Here is a 15,646-nt window from a genome sequence, read left to right on the forward strand (position 1 = left end):
CCATGAAAATAGTATGTGATGGGTGTCACTCTAGCCAATAGTATATAAATTGCTCAGCACACATTCTATATTAAACAATATAAAAGGACATTGATCAATTCAGTCCTGAAGACTCTATTGAACTCTTCTAACGATAATTCAATTTCTTCTAAGATGTGTAAACTCCAAGTTACTGGCATGTTCTAAAGCACAAGGACATCATAAATACACTTAATAGATATGTATAAGCCTTTTGTTGAGAGCAGAGCAAAAGCACCAATCGCTTGTTTCCTTTTATTAGAAAAAATTGGGTGCCTGTGAAACACAGCATAACAAAGGAGTTCACTTCCTCTCTCGCAGTGTTTCAGAGAGGACAATCCAGCTACTATCTGATGTGTAAATCCCTTGCGAATCAATGGGCACAGCCCATAGACCTCCTTCTGGCCTCTTGCTCATTCTAACATGTGTTTCTGACCTGAGGAGCGTCTCATCAGGTGAGACAGCCCACCTGTGCTGTGCAAGAGTCCAGCTATGGCTTCCAGTTGGATTGCAGGGAACTGTGGTTCAAACACAATTGATTTGACTTCATTTCCTGCCAGTACACTCTAGATTAAACTCTCGGTCAGTCCTCAAGGAGTAACGTTTGTGTGCACCTATGTAGTTTATACAGTGAGTTCAAAGGATTCCAGTGATCCTGGTACGATTCACTGCATTAAGGTCTACAGTCATCACACACACACACAGCCCCACCCACTGCTGACGTGAATGGCCTCCCGAGCTAGCCAGCCTTCCTGTCCGGGTCCCCCACCCCATCATGAAAGATGCTTGAGTGCTACTGACTTTTCCCAGGGACATGCACTCCCAGGCAGTTCATAAACACTTATCAGAAGCTTTGCTTTCTTCCAGGGGAAGATAATCCTCAGTCAGTCTGGTTTTCAGCTCAAGAGCCAGGCCCTCTGGTTCTTTCTTCCTTTCTCTGTCACTTTTGCTTTCCATGAGTAGTTGCCCCATGCAACCCTGTCAAACCCGTTCCCGTCTCCAGGAGTGTCTGAATCTCTGCTGCAACGCCACCACCTGTACCCTGAAGCCAGATGCTGTCTGCGCACACGGGCTGTGCTGTGAAAACTGCCAGGTGAGTCCTCCTGGTCCCAAGGTCACCCACGTGTTCGGCTGGTTCAACAGTGATGCAGGGCAAGCCATAGGGCAGGATGATTTCCCAGCACTTGCTGCTGTGGAAACTGTACTCCACAACACGCAAGCTGGTACCATCTACCTCCTATGTTTATTATCTTCCAACGTTCGTGTGAAATGCACGTTTTAACGCTGTCATCTGCAGTAAGTTATTTATTGATGGGCTGAAAAGTAATTGGACCAAAAAACTCCAGCTCCACGTTAAATGTTCTGGTTGTCCTATTGGAGGAAGGTGTAGAGAACCAGTCCCCACTCCTGTGGAGGCTCATGCCAGGTCCCTCTGCTCCATCCCAAAGAGCATCTGCCAGCTGGGGGAGGAGCTGGGTGGATTGTTCCAGGGATTTTGTGTTGACCTCTTGATCTTGACGTCCCTCCAAGGGAAGGTGCTGGCTGCCCCAGCCCAGCCAAAGTGGCATTTTTATACGTTTGCCATTTTCTGCCACCACGACGGCATTCGTTTTGGCAATTCCATTGTTTGTCTCATTATTCAGAGCTGAGATCCGACAGAGTCAAAGCCTGAGCTTTTGATTCAAAGGTTCCAAGGGTAGAGTTTTATTTCCTTTTAATTAAGCAATTGATCTTGGCATTCAGCTTGCAGGAAACTTCCTCTTAGTGACCCAAGTAGAGCACAGTGTTTCTGAAGTGTATTACGACATTTTACATTCCACAGAAAGTATCCTTCATCCCCTTCCTACTCGTAATCAACTTATGGTGAGCGAAGGTTAAGAGAAGCTGGCACCCCTGGCGCGCAGCAGCTGGCGGTGGAGGTGACTGGCAGGGCTTTGGGGCGGGGCAGGTCTCTGGCTGTGTCACCTCAGACAAGCCACCCTGAGCCGTAAGTTCTTCAACCACGAGAAGACAGGCATTGTTTGGATGGCTTCTAACATCCTGTACAGCTGCCGTGCTTTGCCTCTTCTCTTCCTGCCCTGCTAAAGTCCTACAGGCAGGTTTCTGGCTCTGTGATTTGATGGCAAAGTAAAATTGCTATTGTCAGTGTGCCCTTGGAATTATTTTTGTCACCTTGCCCACTAATGCTTTAGTGCAAATGTCATCTTAAAACACGTGACAATGTTGATGACCAGAGATCTTGTTCTTAAGAATCAGCGGGTCCAATGGTACAGATCAACCGGTTTGCAAGGCGGAAATAGAGACACAGTTGTAGAGAACAAACATATGGACACCAAGACGGGAAAAGAGTGGGGGAAGGTTGGGGTGGGATGAATTGGGATTGCCATATATACATTACTAATAAGAAAAGAAACATCAAATTGTACACTTTAAATATATGCAGTTTATTGTATGCCAGTGATATCTCAGTAAAGGTCCTTAAAATAAAAGAATCATTAGGTCCATCAGGCAGCATCCCCTCCCTGCCTCTGAGGTGCCAGGTGCCACTGATCAGCTTGTCTGCTCACCAGAAAACCCTGGTTTAATTTCATGTTGCATGAAATTTAAAAAGCTGATCTTAGTTACCCCTGCCCCCATAATGGAAAGGTGAACCTCAGAGCCCAGACCGAGACTCTGTTTACTTACTGAGCTCTCTCTGCGGTCAAGGGAACGTCCTTTGAAAACCTTGCTCCTCTGTGTGAGGCTACATGAGAGTGGCCCTGCTCCCATCACCCCCAAAGTGTTGCCGAGACCCTGCTTCCCGCTTTCCCGAAGTCATGTGCTGTAAATGGCCCTCTCCTTTCAGCTGAAACCTGCAGGAACGGCGTGCAGGGACTCCAGCAACTCCTGTGACCTCCCGGAGTTCTGCACGGGTGCCAGTCCTCACTGCCCGGCCAACGTGTACCTGCATGACGGGCACATGTGTCAGGGGGTAGACGGCTACTGCTACAACGGCATCTGCCAGACGCACGAGCAGCAGTGCGTCACCCTGTGGGGACCAGGTACGTGGCCACCACCACCTGTGTGCAGAGAGCTGGGGCCAGGGAGCCTGCTCTCCATTTCCGTGAGCATCCCTTCTGGAGTGCGCTGTCCAAAAAGCTTCTTTCTGTTCAGCTGGAGCGATTGGCTCCCTAGTTGGACTGGGACCCTGCTGGGCACTGGGCACTTAAAAGTGGGTGCTGCCCAGAGCCCCCCCGCCCCGAGGAGCTCAGTGCCGTCCAACCAGAGATGTGTGAGCACCTACCCTGTGCCCGTGGGGTGACAGGGACGAATCCACCAGGACCCCTGCACTCAGACAGCTCAACAGGTGGTTGGGCAGACAGACAGCAGAACTTGCCACCACCGCCACCCTGACCATGTAAGTGCTTCTCAGCGCTTCAAGCAAGGACCGCAACTGCCGGAGAGAACGTCAGTGCCGCTGGAGGGCCGGGGGGCCTGCCTCGGGAAGGCCCAGAGCAGACCTGTGCGTGAGTCTGTGGCGGGGAAGGATGTGCAGAGGGATGGCCCAGCGTGGGAGGCCCGGGCGCCAGAGGAGGAACACAGAGACACATGTTTAAGGGCCCTGAACGCCTTTTCGGTTCCAAAGGCAGAGTGACAGACGTGTGTGTCCCAGAAAAAGCATCCAGGTGGGAAGGTGGCCGGGAAGCATCTGCTGCATAACTGGGTCCCTGGGAGACTGCTCACCACTTCCTGCGCGTGGGCCGCTGGGCCCGGGCTCGGTATGGTCTGGCCCTGGTAACTCTCCCACGGCCCCTGCCAGGGAGAGGGAATGACTATGGGTTTCTGGAAGGCGAAGCTCAAACTCAGAAGCCAGAAGTCATTTCCCACGATCATGAAGCTGGGATTTGAACCCAGATCCCTGTGACCCAAAGCCCAGGTGTAGTTCCCTCACTGTACCATCACCAGGCCTTGAACAGAAGTCCCCCAGATGCTCTAAAATTAAATGGAAGCTCAGACGTGAAAGGGGAAAGACTCACTCCCCTGTGTGTCTCTGTCCTCCGTGCCCCATCTTCTGGGGCCAGAGAGCCAGGGCCTGGTGGGGCAGCCCAGGGCAGGGGCTTATCGCTCCAGGGCTGGCCACTTGTCTCCTGCGTCCAGGATTCTGGCGGTGAATCCCACAGAGGGTATTTTCCAAGACGGTGGCCCAAACTATCTTGTCATTTTTCTCGCTCTTCCCGTTGGCTGCAGGGTGACCTCAGTTCTGGCCAGAGGCCCCAGCTGTGGCAAGGCCTCTGTGGTCAGCCAGGCCCAGGCAGAGGGCCAGGCAAGCTCAGGCTCTGCAGGGGAGAGAAATCCGATATGGGCCTTTGTCAGACTTTTATGGTGAGGTTTTGGGTTTCGGAGTGATGAGGGAAGTAAACGAGGGCAGAAAACAGTGACTAAACCCCAGAGCTCGGATTTTAAGTGTTGATGTGAAAGCGGTGACCCAAGCGTGGAGAAGAGGGCAGACATTTCTTGGGGCTGGGTCCTGTTGTGGAGCCCACTAACCTCCCCCACAAGCCAGAGATGCCCCTGTGCACCAGGAACTTTCCGGGGGAGAAGAGAGAGCAGCCTGGATGCAGAAACAAGGGGGCAGCACAGCCTCCATCTGTCTCATTCTCTGGAGAGTTCTCCCAATGCCTCAGCCTTCACCCATGTGCTTGAGCAGGTGGAAAGAGGAGGTGGTGGTCCCTGGAGCCCTAGCGCTTCATCTTTGGACCCTGACCAGCCCCCAGCCCTGACCTCCTCCCGGGCTGGACAGGAGGGCACCCACATAAGGTAGGGCTCACGGTGTCAAATGCTTTTCAATGACAAACACAAAGTAGACACTCACTATACACGTCACATGGTCGTACGGACTCTGAATGGCTTAGTGACTTCAGATACCTTTTAGCCAAGTGGGGTCACTTTGGGACAGTGGCTACTGCTGCAGGCCAAGTCTTCATGGCCTGAAGAGTCCCTAGTGGCCGTCCCTTCCCAGCCTTTCTCCGGACTCAGTAATCTCCCCTTCTTGAGTTACGAGGGACATTATACCACTCCTTTCCAAGGCGTGTTCCGTGGCCAGAGCACACACAGCACTTGGAGCTTTTGGAGTGAAACGCGGGCTTCGGTGCCCTGCTGTATTATCGCGTCTGGCCCCAGTTCCAGAGTGAGGTCAGATGGAGCCCCACGTTCTCTCGGAGCCCCCACCACCGAGTGACTCAGCTGGCGGCTTGCCTTCGATTCATGGTGACCAAGGCTGGTACTCATTATCTCACCGGATTAGTCCTCCTCGAGCTGCCTGACCAGAGAGAGCCAGACAGGCAGACAAACGGACAGCGTGACTCACAGGCTGAGCTTTTCAAAAGCAGTAGGGAGTTACCTGCTTGGAGCCCTCAACATCCTTGTGAGCGAGGGTTGGGCTCCAGGGACCGCACCACCCCCAGAGCAGGGGCTGCCTCCCTGGGGCTCCTGGCCAGCCCCTTATCTCCCCTCCCATCCTCACCCCGGTGACTGAGAAGGCCTTTGCCCGGGCAACGGTGGGCTTGCTGTGAAGGGGCCACAGCACACAGACAAAACATCGCTGACGTCAGAAATGCACGGGGACCAGGTTGGAGGAGCCCCTCAGGCTGGTGACTTCCTGGGGTTCCGTCTACCTCAGCCATCCCCTTCTTAGTACTTCCAGTCACCACACAGACTTCCTCGGGAGAGCAGAGAACTTAGTGCCACCACCAGCTGTGGGCCTCTGTACCGGGGGGTTTCTTAGAAGGGCCTTCAACCACTCCCTTTGCAAATGCCATGTGTACCTTTCCTTATTTCAATGTGGCGGCCTCACTGTCGAGTTCAAGGGCACTTTGTGAGTTTCCTGTGTCTGCTCTAACTCAGTGGCTTATGACAACACAAATTTATCATCTCATAGTTCTTGGGGTCAGAAGTCCTAAAATCAAGATGCTGGAAGAGCAGTGCTACCTTCGAAGGCTCTAGGGGAGGGTCTGTTTCCCGGCCGTTTCCAGCTTTGAGAGGCCGCCTGCAGTTCCTTGTCCCATGGCCCCTTCGTCCACCTTTAAGGCCAGCAGCACAGAATCTTCAAATCTCTCTCTCTGACTTCTGCTTCTGTGGTCAAATTTCCTTCTCTGACTCTGACCCTCCTGCCTCCCTCTTATAAGGACCCTTGAGATTATATTGGACCAGGTCACCCAGCATCATCTCCCCATCTCAAGATCCTTAACTTAATCATATCTTCAAAGTCCCTTCTGCCGTGTAAGGTCACATGATCATAGGTTCCAAGGATTAGGACGTGGACTCCTTTTCAGGGGGCCATTTTCCGGCTACCACAGGCATTGAACAGACCACTTACAAGCGGGGTGACCTTCAGTAGGTTGCTCAACCTTGTGCCTCATCTATAAGGTGGGGACAGTAACACGCCTACCACGTGGGCATATCGTCCTCTAACATAGCCTGTTATCTATTTCATGTGTGTGAATATATTGCATGTGTGTATTGCGTGACGCAGCATGCAGCTGGGGCAGTGCCCGGGGCTGTGGGGAGGGCTGTGATCTGGCGGAGCAGGGAAGAGAGAGGGGGCTCAGCTGCAGGGAGCCAAGCAGGAAGGCTCCCAGACGAGGTAGACCTGGGGTAGTCATGTCCAGGGTGCGAGAGGAAGGGATTTCCTGAGTACGGAACAGCAGGGGTCAAGATGCACGGGAATGGGGGGCCATTCCAGGGAATTGTTGGGGATTCTGCTTTTCCAGAGCTTGGGCTGTGACCTGGAGAGCAGAGAACCCTGTCTGCCACCCTGTTCTCTCCTTTGCTAACTACTGGGCGACGTCTTGCTATTGTGAGATGCTGACCAGGAGCCCTGGTTCTGCCAGAGTGAGATACTTCCCACAGTCCCAGTGCACCCTTGCCTGGACCTGCAGTAGCGTCAGGATGTGACCGTGACAGTCCCGGGGACAGAGGTCACTTCCTTGACCGGGTCCTGGCCAGCTAGATGCGCTCGGCTGAGAGCAGTGTATTGCTGTGTTACGCTGGTTGTTTTGCATTAGCTTTTCATGATTCAGAAGAGGAGAACTTATTGTCAAGGATGCATGTGCAGTCTTTCACTTCCCATCCTTTAGCAGATGCTCTGAGATCGGGGCCACACTTGCTTTGGGGTCATTTTCAGCCCCCTACAAAAACAGTAACTCAGAAATCTAGTCACTGAGTTCTTGCTCCGCTGGCCCCTGTCATTGGCAACCTGGCCAGAATCCTCCGTTACTTTCAGGAAGTTGGTTAGTTACTCACTCCCTAGATCTGGCTACCCAAACACGGACCGGATGAAGCCCTTCCTTCCAGCTAACTATTCCCTTCTGAAATGGACTTTTCTCAATTCAGCATCATACTTCAATAAAATAATCCTGCTTCCAAGTCTTTCTACAAATAAAATGATAGAAAATTCAAAACATATGCCTGCAACTCCTAACTGGCAAAGTTAATACACTCTTAGAATACCTTGTGGGGGTTTTCTTCATCTGCTTGTTTTCCTAATTATTGTTATTGATGATATTCTTGCAGGCTTGGAGTTGACATTTTCTGCTCACTGATTTTCTTCCCACAAATCTTGCATCTCAAGACTTTATCTGTTAATGCCAAACCCATAAATGTTATCTGTGGTTCAAGCCATACCTTGTATTTAGCCCTCTACCCACTTGAGTCTTAATAGCCACAAAGATTTTCTGTCCATGTGACATGACCTTTATTCCTTCTGAAACATAGCTGGATGTGTTCCTTCAGGCAGAAAATTTACTTTTGCTGGCGTCGTTTATCTGAACCACTGGCATGATCACTGAAAACGTTGGTTGGAAATTAATCTAACAGATAACTGTGTGTCTAGAACCACAAACAATCTGCATCAAGGAAGTCCTGAAATATCTTAGTTCTATCTATGTTATCACTCACCAAAAAATAGTGTTGCCTGATTGATGCCGTGTGAGCTGGCCAGATGATTTTTACGGGCTGGTGCCTGTTCAGTGTTTATCGGCAAGGCTGGTTTTAAATGAGTTTGCTTCATGATGACACACCTGGGGTAGTACAGTTACTAATCATCCACAGCTCTGGTGGCTACAGATGGAAAGAAAAGTGATTTTTGCCAAGAGTCATAGTGTTTAGGAGGCAGGAAAGTCTCCTTTTAGTCTCATTGGGCGAGAAGGAAATGATAGAATGTGTTTGCTTGGGCTTCATTTTCCGACGGACGTAAAGGTCAACGTGGAAAGGAGAGACAGAGGGAGAACTGTGGGGAGGACAAGCAGGCTTTGGTTCCTTGTGAAGATGCCTTTGTCTGTGGACATTAGTGGCAGGGGTTTGGGAAATTAGTGACCGGGGAAGGAGCTGATGAGACTGAATTGAGAACGTGCATCTGCGCAGTGGAGTCATTTTAAGGAAAGATTAGATCAGGTAAACTGTGGGCTTAATACAAGATGTCATCATCTCTTGTTCAAAAGACATCATGACCTCAGGAGCTTCCAAACTACACTTATAAATAAGTTATATCACTCTGAAGATAAACTTGGTAATTAAACTCAATCACTTCTTGTAGAATGCAGTACAATGTCAGAATTCCCTCTGAAAGGCTAAATTTCATCTTTTGATAACGGCAGAACATCTAAGTGCTCCATTGTGAAGAATTCAAAGGCTGTAAATTGATGTAATGTAGTAGCGATAAGAAAGCTTGTCACCTTTTTTCGTGAGATAGACATGAAGTCTCTCATCTTCATGAAGACAGATATCTTTAAGTGCAGCAACTTTGAAGCCAGATCTGTACCTTGATAATGTCTTACTAGTGGATAGAAATCATTTACATCTTTTAGATTATTGACCCTTCTGTCTCTAAGATAAATGCCGGGTGGCTGTTTACACACAAAAGCCACGTGAAACACTTAGCTGGACCCTCCTCCACTGTCCTTCCTGGCATCAGTAGGTCCTGACGGCCAGGGCACTCAGAAAGTTGCTTGGGGTTTGCATCTTCTAGTCTGTTTCCTATAATGATGTTTTCTTTTGTTGCAAGAGCTGTCCCTGCTCCCAAGGTCAGCATGGAGCCCCCCTTCTGGTTTCCTTGCTTATAGGATTTCTTACTTCATCTAAACTTTGAAGAAATGACAGTTTTCCTTTCCAGGGAGTAAAATGTCTGTCTTTTTGTGACTTTATGTCTTCTTTCCTCTTAAGACAGCATGGTAATACTTCATTTGATATAAATGAATAAGTGAAGACCCAGAGTCCCAGAAAAGGCAGACCAGGAGACCGTGTTCATTTACCCAGGATGCTTTGTTCTATGGAAACCGCAGCTGACTTCCTCTGGGGAGGGCGGCGGAGACAGGATGTACTTCCCCTCAGTTGCTTTCCCTGTGGTTTTCACTCATTCGTTCTTGGAACACACCTGCTCTGGGCAGGCCTGAGGCACCATCCCGGTCCACAGGGGTTTTTACAGTGAGGCAGGAGCCTCGAGACATCGCAAGAGGCAAAAGCAAGAGTGATAAACGGGAGGACGAGACAGCCCACCAGGGTGAATGAGAGCAGCAGAGTCCGCAGCCTCAAGCGAGGGTGGTGATGGAGGGAGACCCTGAAGGACTCAGCCGGTGATGGCCAGCAGCACAGCAGCCCAGGCCCCTCATCCTCCCGGCCCCAGCCGCCGGGTTCCAGGGAAGAAGCCGATGCACCTGGCTTTGGGCCTGTGTCCATCCCTGACCCGATCTTATGACCAGCGGCGTGGCACGCTGACGGGCCAGACTTGACTCTCACGCCCATCCCTGTGCGTTTGTTAGGGACGTTAGCCCCCCACCCCACCCCCGCACCGTATAAAATGGGTTTCCTGTAAGAAAAAGGGAAATGGGAGAGAGATGAGACAAAACGAGCAGTTGAACAATCACAAGTCTTCTACTCTGCAGTTCCTTTTCACCAGTCTCTACGGTTGCTCCAAACCACCCCCCACCACACACACACGCACAGGCTCTCTTATAAAGAGAGGTTACCTCCTAGGAGGGGCGTGGCCAGCAGGCCACTGGTGGTACAGGTGGGTGAGCAGCGCCCAGCCTCTCGCTGGGAGCTTGCTGTTCCCAGGAGGTGGTCTAAAACCCTGCGTGACACTGTCCTACAGCCTGAAATTGGAGGGGAGGCAGCAATAGGGCTTGTGATCTGGATCAAGTTTCAGCTGCTTATATACTTTTTTAGTTTTTTTAAGTTTCATTTATTAAACCCCGTGGTCTTTAAACATCGTGTTTCTCGTGCACGATTTCTCATCCCAACATGGAGACTTCAGGGTAAGAAAGTCAACTGGACCAGAACGAGCGTTGTAAATAGGGTTCTGCCCCCCTCCTCCTCTCACCTCCCCCCTCCCCACTGAAACAACAGCAGTTTCAGAGTATTGATGAAAGTTGATGAACGTTTTCAATCCCCAAGTGCTTGAGGATGGAGATTCAAAAGATCTCATACCTCCAGGTTGACCAGGAATTACCCGTCATGGTGTACTTTCCCTCAATTCTCCAGATGAAAGAATGGAGGAGGTATGTGAGAAGGGATCAGGTAAGCAAGATCTAACTAGCCTGTCCCCAAGTATATGCAGCCGATGAAATCCTGTGAGTTCCCTTTGCCACGTCGTAGCCACAGTGTCCGGGCTGTGCCCCACTGATGACATGCCCTTCCGATACATCGACAGGAAAGTGTGACGTGGCATCTCCTGCTCCCTTGAGTTCTGGATGAGAGCTAAACTGAATAAAACTCTTGGAAATAGACAGTTATTGGTTTCTTGCAAGAGACAGAAAGTCAACCTTTAGAACACAGCATTGTTCAAGCCACTGGGCAAATTACATTTTACTGGTCAGACCCCGCTCAGCTTTGTTTCTTTGTGGACTGACTTCTGCTGCATGCTGCACCCAGCACAATACCTAACAGTGGGGATGCCCAACATACAGCCTGCTGGCGATCCGAAACGTCCCCATTTGTGTAAAGCGTGGCTGTTGGTTTAAGGGCAAGGAAAGGAATTACAGGGAAGGTGCTCTTTGTTCCCAGGGTTCAGTGGAATAAAAAGGAGTCAAACTCAAGTGTCTTCACTTGAGGTCTCCTGCTGCCTCTTTCAGGATGGTGCTCAGCACCTGCGTGGTGAGATGAGGTTCTGGAGGCCCAGCCCAGCTCAGGCCAGCTGGGAGGTGCCCAGAATGAGCACAGGACTCAGGGTAGCAAGAGCCTCACTCATTGAAATGAGTAAGAAGGAGATGGATGCAGGGAAGCTGAGATCCTTGAGCTATGACTATACTTTTTAGTTAATATGCAAAGTATGTACAAATACTCCCAGGGTTTCTGACCAGGAGATTCTCTTTCTTCCCTCTCATTTCCCTGGTGGGTCCCCCAGTCATTTGGCAGTCTTCATTGGCTTCCTGTGATGTTCTTGGCGCCGGGGACAGCCCTCTGTGAAGGAAACTGGTGTGAAGCCCCTACCGACATCATCCTGAACTAAGATGTTACAGAAAGATCCGAACAAACTTTTGGCCAACCCAAAAATTACAAACATGGCAAGTGTTGCAAACAAGATCAGCTCCAAGGAGCTCTCCTCCCCTCACACATTCTCACATCCTTAATGTCCAGGGGCCAAACCATCCCCTTCCCCATGATCAATGGCCGTCCTCAGTGTAACTCAGGTTTACTGAGAGTCTGGGGGACTCACTGAGCCTCACAGCACCTTCAGGTCAGTTGCTGTCCTTGCCTCATTGTACAAATGAGGGAACAAAGCCTCAGGAGTTCCCATAACTTGACCAAGGTCTCCTGATAGGTAAGGTTGACACCCGATGAGCCCTCATTATTCTGAGTCCCGGCTCTTCCGGCGCTGCAGCACGGCCACCAATTGTAGAAATCAGACAGGAGGAGGCCTTTCAAAAGGAATTGAGACTTGATAAACATTTTGTTTTTCTTAGCTCCCATACACATGCAAATATAAAACACAGTTTTCCCAAAAGATTAGGCATCGGAAAGAATGGTTTACTACTGACCTCATTTTTTAAAATTTATTTTATTGAAGTATAGTTGACTTACAACGTTGTGTTAATTTCTACTGTACAGCAAAATGAGTCAGTTATACATATATAGACATTCTTTTCCTATTCTTTTCTGTTATGGTTTATTATAGGATATTGAGTATAGTTCCCTTTACTATACAGTAGGACGTTGTTGTTTATATATAATAGTTTGCATGTGCTAACCCCGAACTCCCAATCCACCGCTTCCCCACATCCCTCGCCCTTGGCAACCACAAGTCTGTTCTCTATGTTTGTGAGTCTGTTCCTGTTTCATAGATGGGTTCATTTGTGTCATATTTTAGATTCCACGTGTTAAGCGATGTCATATGGTATTTGTCTTTCTCTGTCTGACTTCACTTGGTATGATCATCTTTAGGTCCATCCATCTTGCTGCAAATGGCATTATTTTGTTTTTTTGATGGGTTTTTGTTTTTTTTTAGATTTTTTTTTTTGATGGAGATCAATTTTAAAGTCTTTATTGAATGTGTTACAATATTGCTTCTGTTTTATGTTTTGTTTTTTTGGCTTCAAGGCATGTGGGATCTTAGCTCCCTGACCAGGGATCGAACCCACACCCCATACATTGAAAGGCGAAGTCTGAACCACAGGACCACCAGGGAAGTCCCTATTTCATTCCTTTTTACAGCTGAGTACTACTGAACTCTTAATCTCTCAGTCGTATCTTTTGAATCTCACAGTCCAGCTGGGAAGCCACGTGGGACCTCGTGAACCTCTGTCAGTGCCGGGTTAGGAGGCTTATTGAGGTCAACTGGCAAATTGGGTTTGAGAAAAGTCAAAAACATTTATCATGTGTTTAATTATTATTCCCAGGGTGTGACTTCCTGCCTCCACTTTTTTTTATTCTGGTAAAAGAGCTTTTATTTATTTATTTATTTATTTATTTATTTATTTATTTATTATTGTTATTAGAATTTATTTATTTATTTTTATTTTTTTGGGGGTACACCAGGTTCAATCATCTGTTTTTATACACATATCCCCGTATTCCCTCCCTTCCTTGACTCCCCCCCTTCGAGTCCCCCCCACCCTCCCCGCCCCAGTCCTCTAAGGCATCTTCCATCCTTGAGTTGGACTCCCTTTGTTATACAACAACTTCCCACTGACTATTTTACAGTTGGTAGTATATATATGTCTGTGCTACTCTCTCGCTTCGTCTCAGTTTTCCCTTCACCCCCCGCCCCCTCACATACCTCGAGTTCTCCAGTCCATTCTCTGTATCTGCGTCCTTGTTCTTGTCACTGAGTTCATCAGTACCATTTTTAGATTCCGTATATGTGAGTTAGCATACAATATTTGTCCTTCTCTTTCTGATTTACTTCACTCTGTATGACAGATTGTAGTTCTATCCACCTCATTACATATAGCTCCATCTCATCCCTTTTTATAGCTGAGTAATATTCCATTGTATATATATGCCACATCTTCTGTATCCATTCACTTTTTTTATTTTTTAAGCTCTTTATTGGAATATAATTGCTCTTGTACCAGTTTTTGAGGTACACCAAAGTGAGTCATCTGTATTTAGACATATATCCCCATATCCCCTCCCTCCCGTGACTCCCTCCCACCCTCCCTGTCCTGGCCCTCTAAAGCATCATCCATCATCGAGTTCATCTCCCTTTGTTATACAGCAACTTTCCACTAGCTCTCTATTTATATTATTATTTGGTAGTGTATCTATGTCTAGGCTACTCTCTGACTTCATCCCAGCTTCCCCTTCACCCCCCCAACCCTGTGTCCTCAAGTCCATTCTCTACATCTGCATCTCTGTTCTTGCCCTGTCACTGAGTTCATCAGTACCATTTTTCAGATTTCACATATGTGAGTTTGCATACGGTATTTGTTCTTCTTTCTGGCTTGCTTCACTCTGTATAACAGTCTCTAGGTCTATCCACCTCATTACATATAGTTCAATTTCATTCCTTTTTATGGCTGAGTACTATTCCATTGTATATATGTGCCCCATCTTCTTTATCCATTCATCTGCTGATGGGCATTTAGGTTGCTTCCATGTCCTGGCTATTGTAAATAGTGCTACAGCGAACATCATGGTACATGTTTCTTTTTATGGTTTTCTCTGGGTGGGTGATTAGGTTGTGGAGATCGTGAATATATACCCACCGAGCAAATAGAAAAAAGTAAAATCAAAAGACTCACCGTCGGGTGAGTGGGTACTTATGCCTAAAAAATAAGATTTCCCATGACAGCATCACAACAGACTAAAAAGGGTCAGCATCAAAATAAGCTACAAACGAAGAGAATGTGCTGTGAAAACAGACTTTTTTTAACCCTTTTATGGAGTTAATGATTGACCTACAGAAAGCTGTACAGGTTTAGTGTGTACACCTGGATGAGTTTGGAGATACGCATACACCTGAGGACCATCCCCACCATCCATGCCGTAAACCTGCCCTTCACCTCCAAGCTGCTCCTCCCACCCTCTTCATTTACTCTTATTGGTGTGTGTGTGTGATGAGGGTACTAAACATACGATTTACCCTCTTGGCAAGTTTTTTAATGTATGATACCGCCTTAGTAACTTGAAGCAGTATGCTGCACAGTCGCTCTCTAGAATTTGTTCCTTTTGCACAACTGAAACTTTGTACCCTTTGACTAATACCTCTCCATTGCCCCCGGCCCCTGGTGATGACCATGCTACTCCCTGCTTCTATGGGTTCAACTTTCCTAGATGCCACAGTCATGCAGCATTTGTCTTTCTGTGTCTGACTTATTTCACTCAGCATGACGTCCTCCAGGTTCACCCATGTTGTCACAAATGGCAGGATTTCCTTCTTTTTAAAGGCTGAACAGTATTCACTTGTACATATATACTACATTTTCTTTACTCATTCATCCATCAGTGGACACTTAGGTTTCTTCTGTGTCTTGGCTTTTGTGAGTAATGTTGCAATGAACATGGGGATTTAGGTATCTCTTTGAGATCCTGATTTCCATTCCTTTGGATATTTACCCAGAAGTTGGACTGATGATCACATGATAGTTTTATTTTTAATTTTTTGAGGAACCTCCATACTGTCTTCTGTAATGGCTGTTTATATTCTCACCGACAATATAGGAGGGTTCCCTTTTCTCCGCAGCCTCACTAATGCTTATCTTTTGTTTTGTTTTGTGTATAACAGCCACCAAAATTGGTATGAGGTGATAGCTCATTGTTGTTTTGATTTGTGTTTCCCTAATGTGTGGTGATGTTGAGATACACCTGTTGTCCATTTGAATGTCCTCTTTGGAGAAATGTCTGAAGAGTTCTTTTGCCCATTTTTTAATCTGGTTAGGACAGAGACTTGTGTCCAGTTCAGGGAAATGCCCTTTGGGAGGAGTTTGGAAGACTTCTCTTAAATGATTTTTAAAGAAAACAGAGACTGGGAAAGTGAGAGGTCCAGGACGGGGGCAGCTTCGTGCAGAGGTCAACGGCTGAACTGTTGCTGGTCTCAGCTGCTGCAAGAGTTTTGTTTGGTTTGATTTGTCTGCTTGTTTGTTTGTTTAATGAGATGCTGAACATGTCTGATGAGTAATCAGGTTGAAGAAAGATGGACTTTTTAGTGATAAGA

At 47.9% G+C, this 15,646-nt stretch overlaps 1 protein-coding gene across 1 annotated transcript in view; it reads left to right on the forward strand.

Moving 5' to 3' along the window:
* ADAM12 (ADAM metallopeptidase domain 12) overlaps positions 1–15,646 on the forward strand; it is a 352,080-nt gene that overhangs the window by 297,776 nt on the left and 38,658 nt on the right. Inside the window, exons 13-14 of the mRNA XM_057734683.1 lie at positions 1,022–1,111; positions 2,864–3,059. Coding sequence (XP_057590666.1) covers positions 1,022–1,111; positions 2,864–3,059 — 286 coding nt within the window. The remainder of the gene's footprint in view (positions 1–1,021; positions 1,112–2,863; positions 3,060–15,646) is intronic.

This window comes from Hippopotamus amphibius, chromosome 5 (assembly GCF_030028045.1).
Source record: "Hippopotamus amphibius kiboko isolate mHipAmp2 chromosome 5, mHipAmp2.hap2, whole genome shotgun sequence".
NCBI classification, from domain to species: domain Eukaryota; kingdom Metazoa; phylum Chordata; class Mammalia; order Artiodactyla; family Hippopotamidae; genus Hippopotamus; species Hippopotamus amphibius.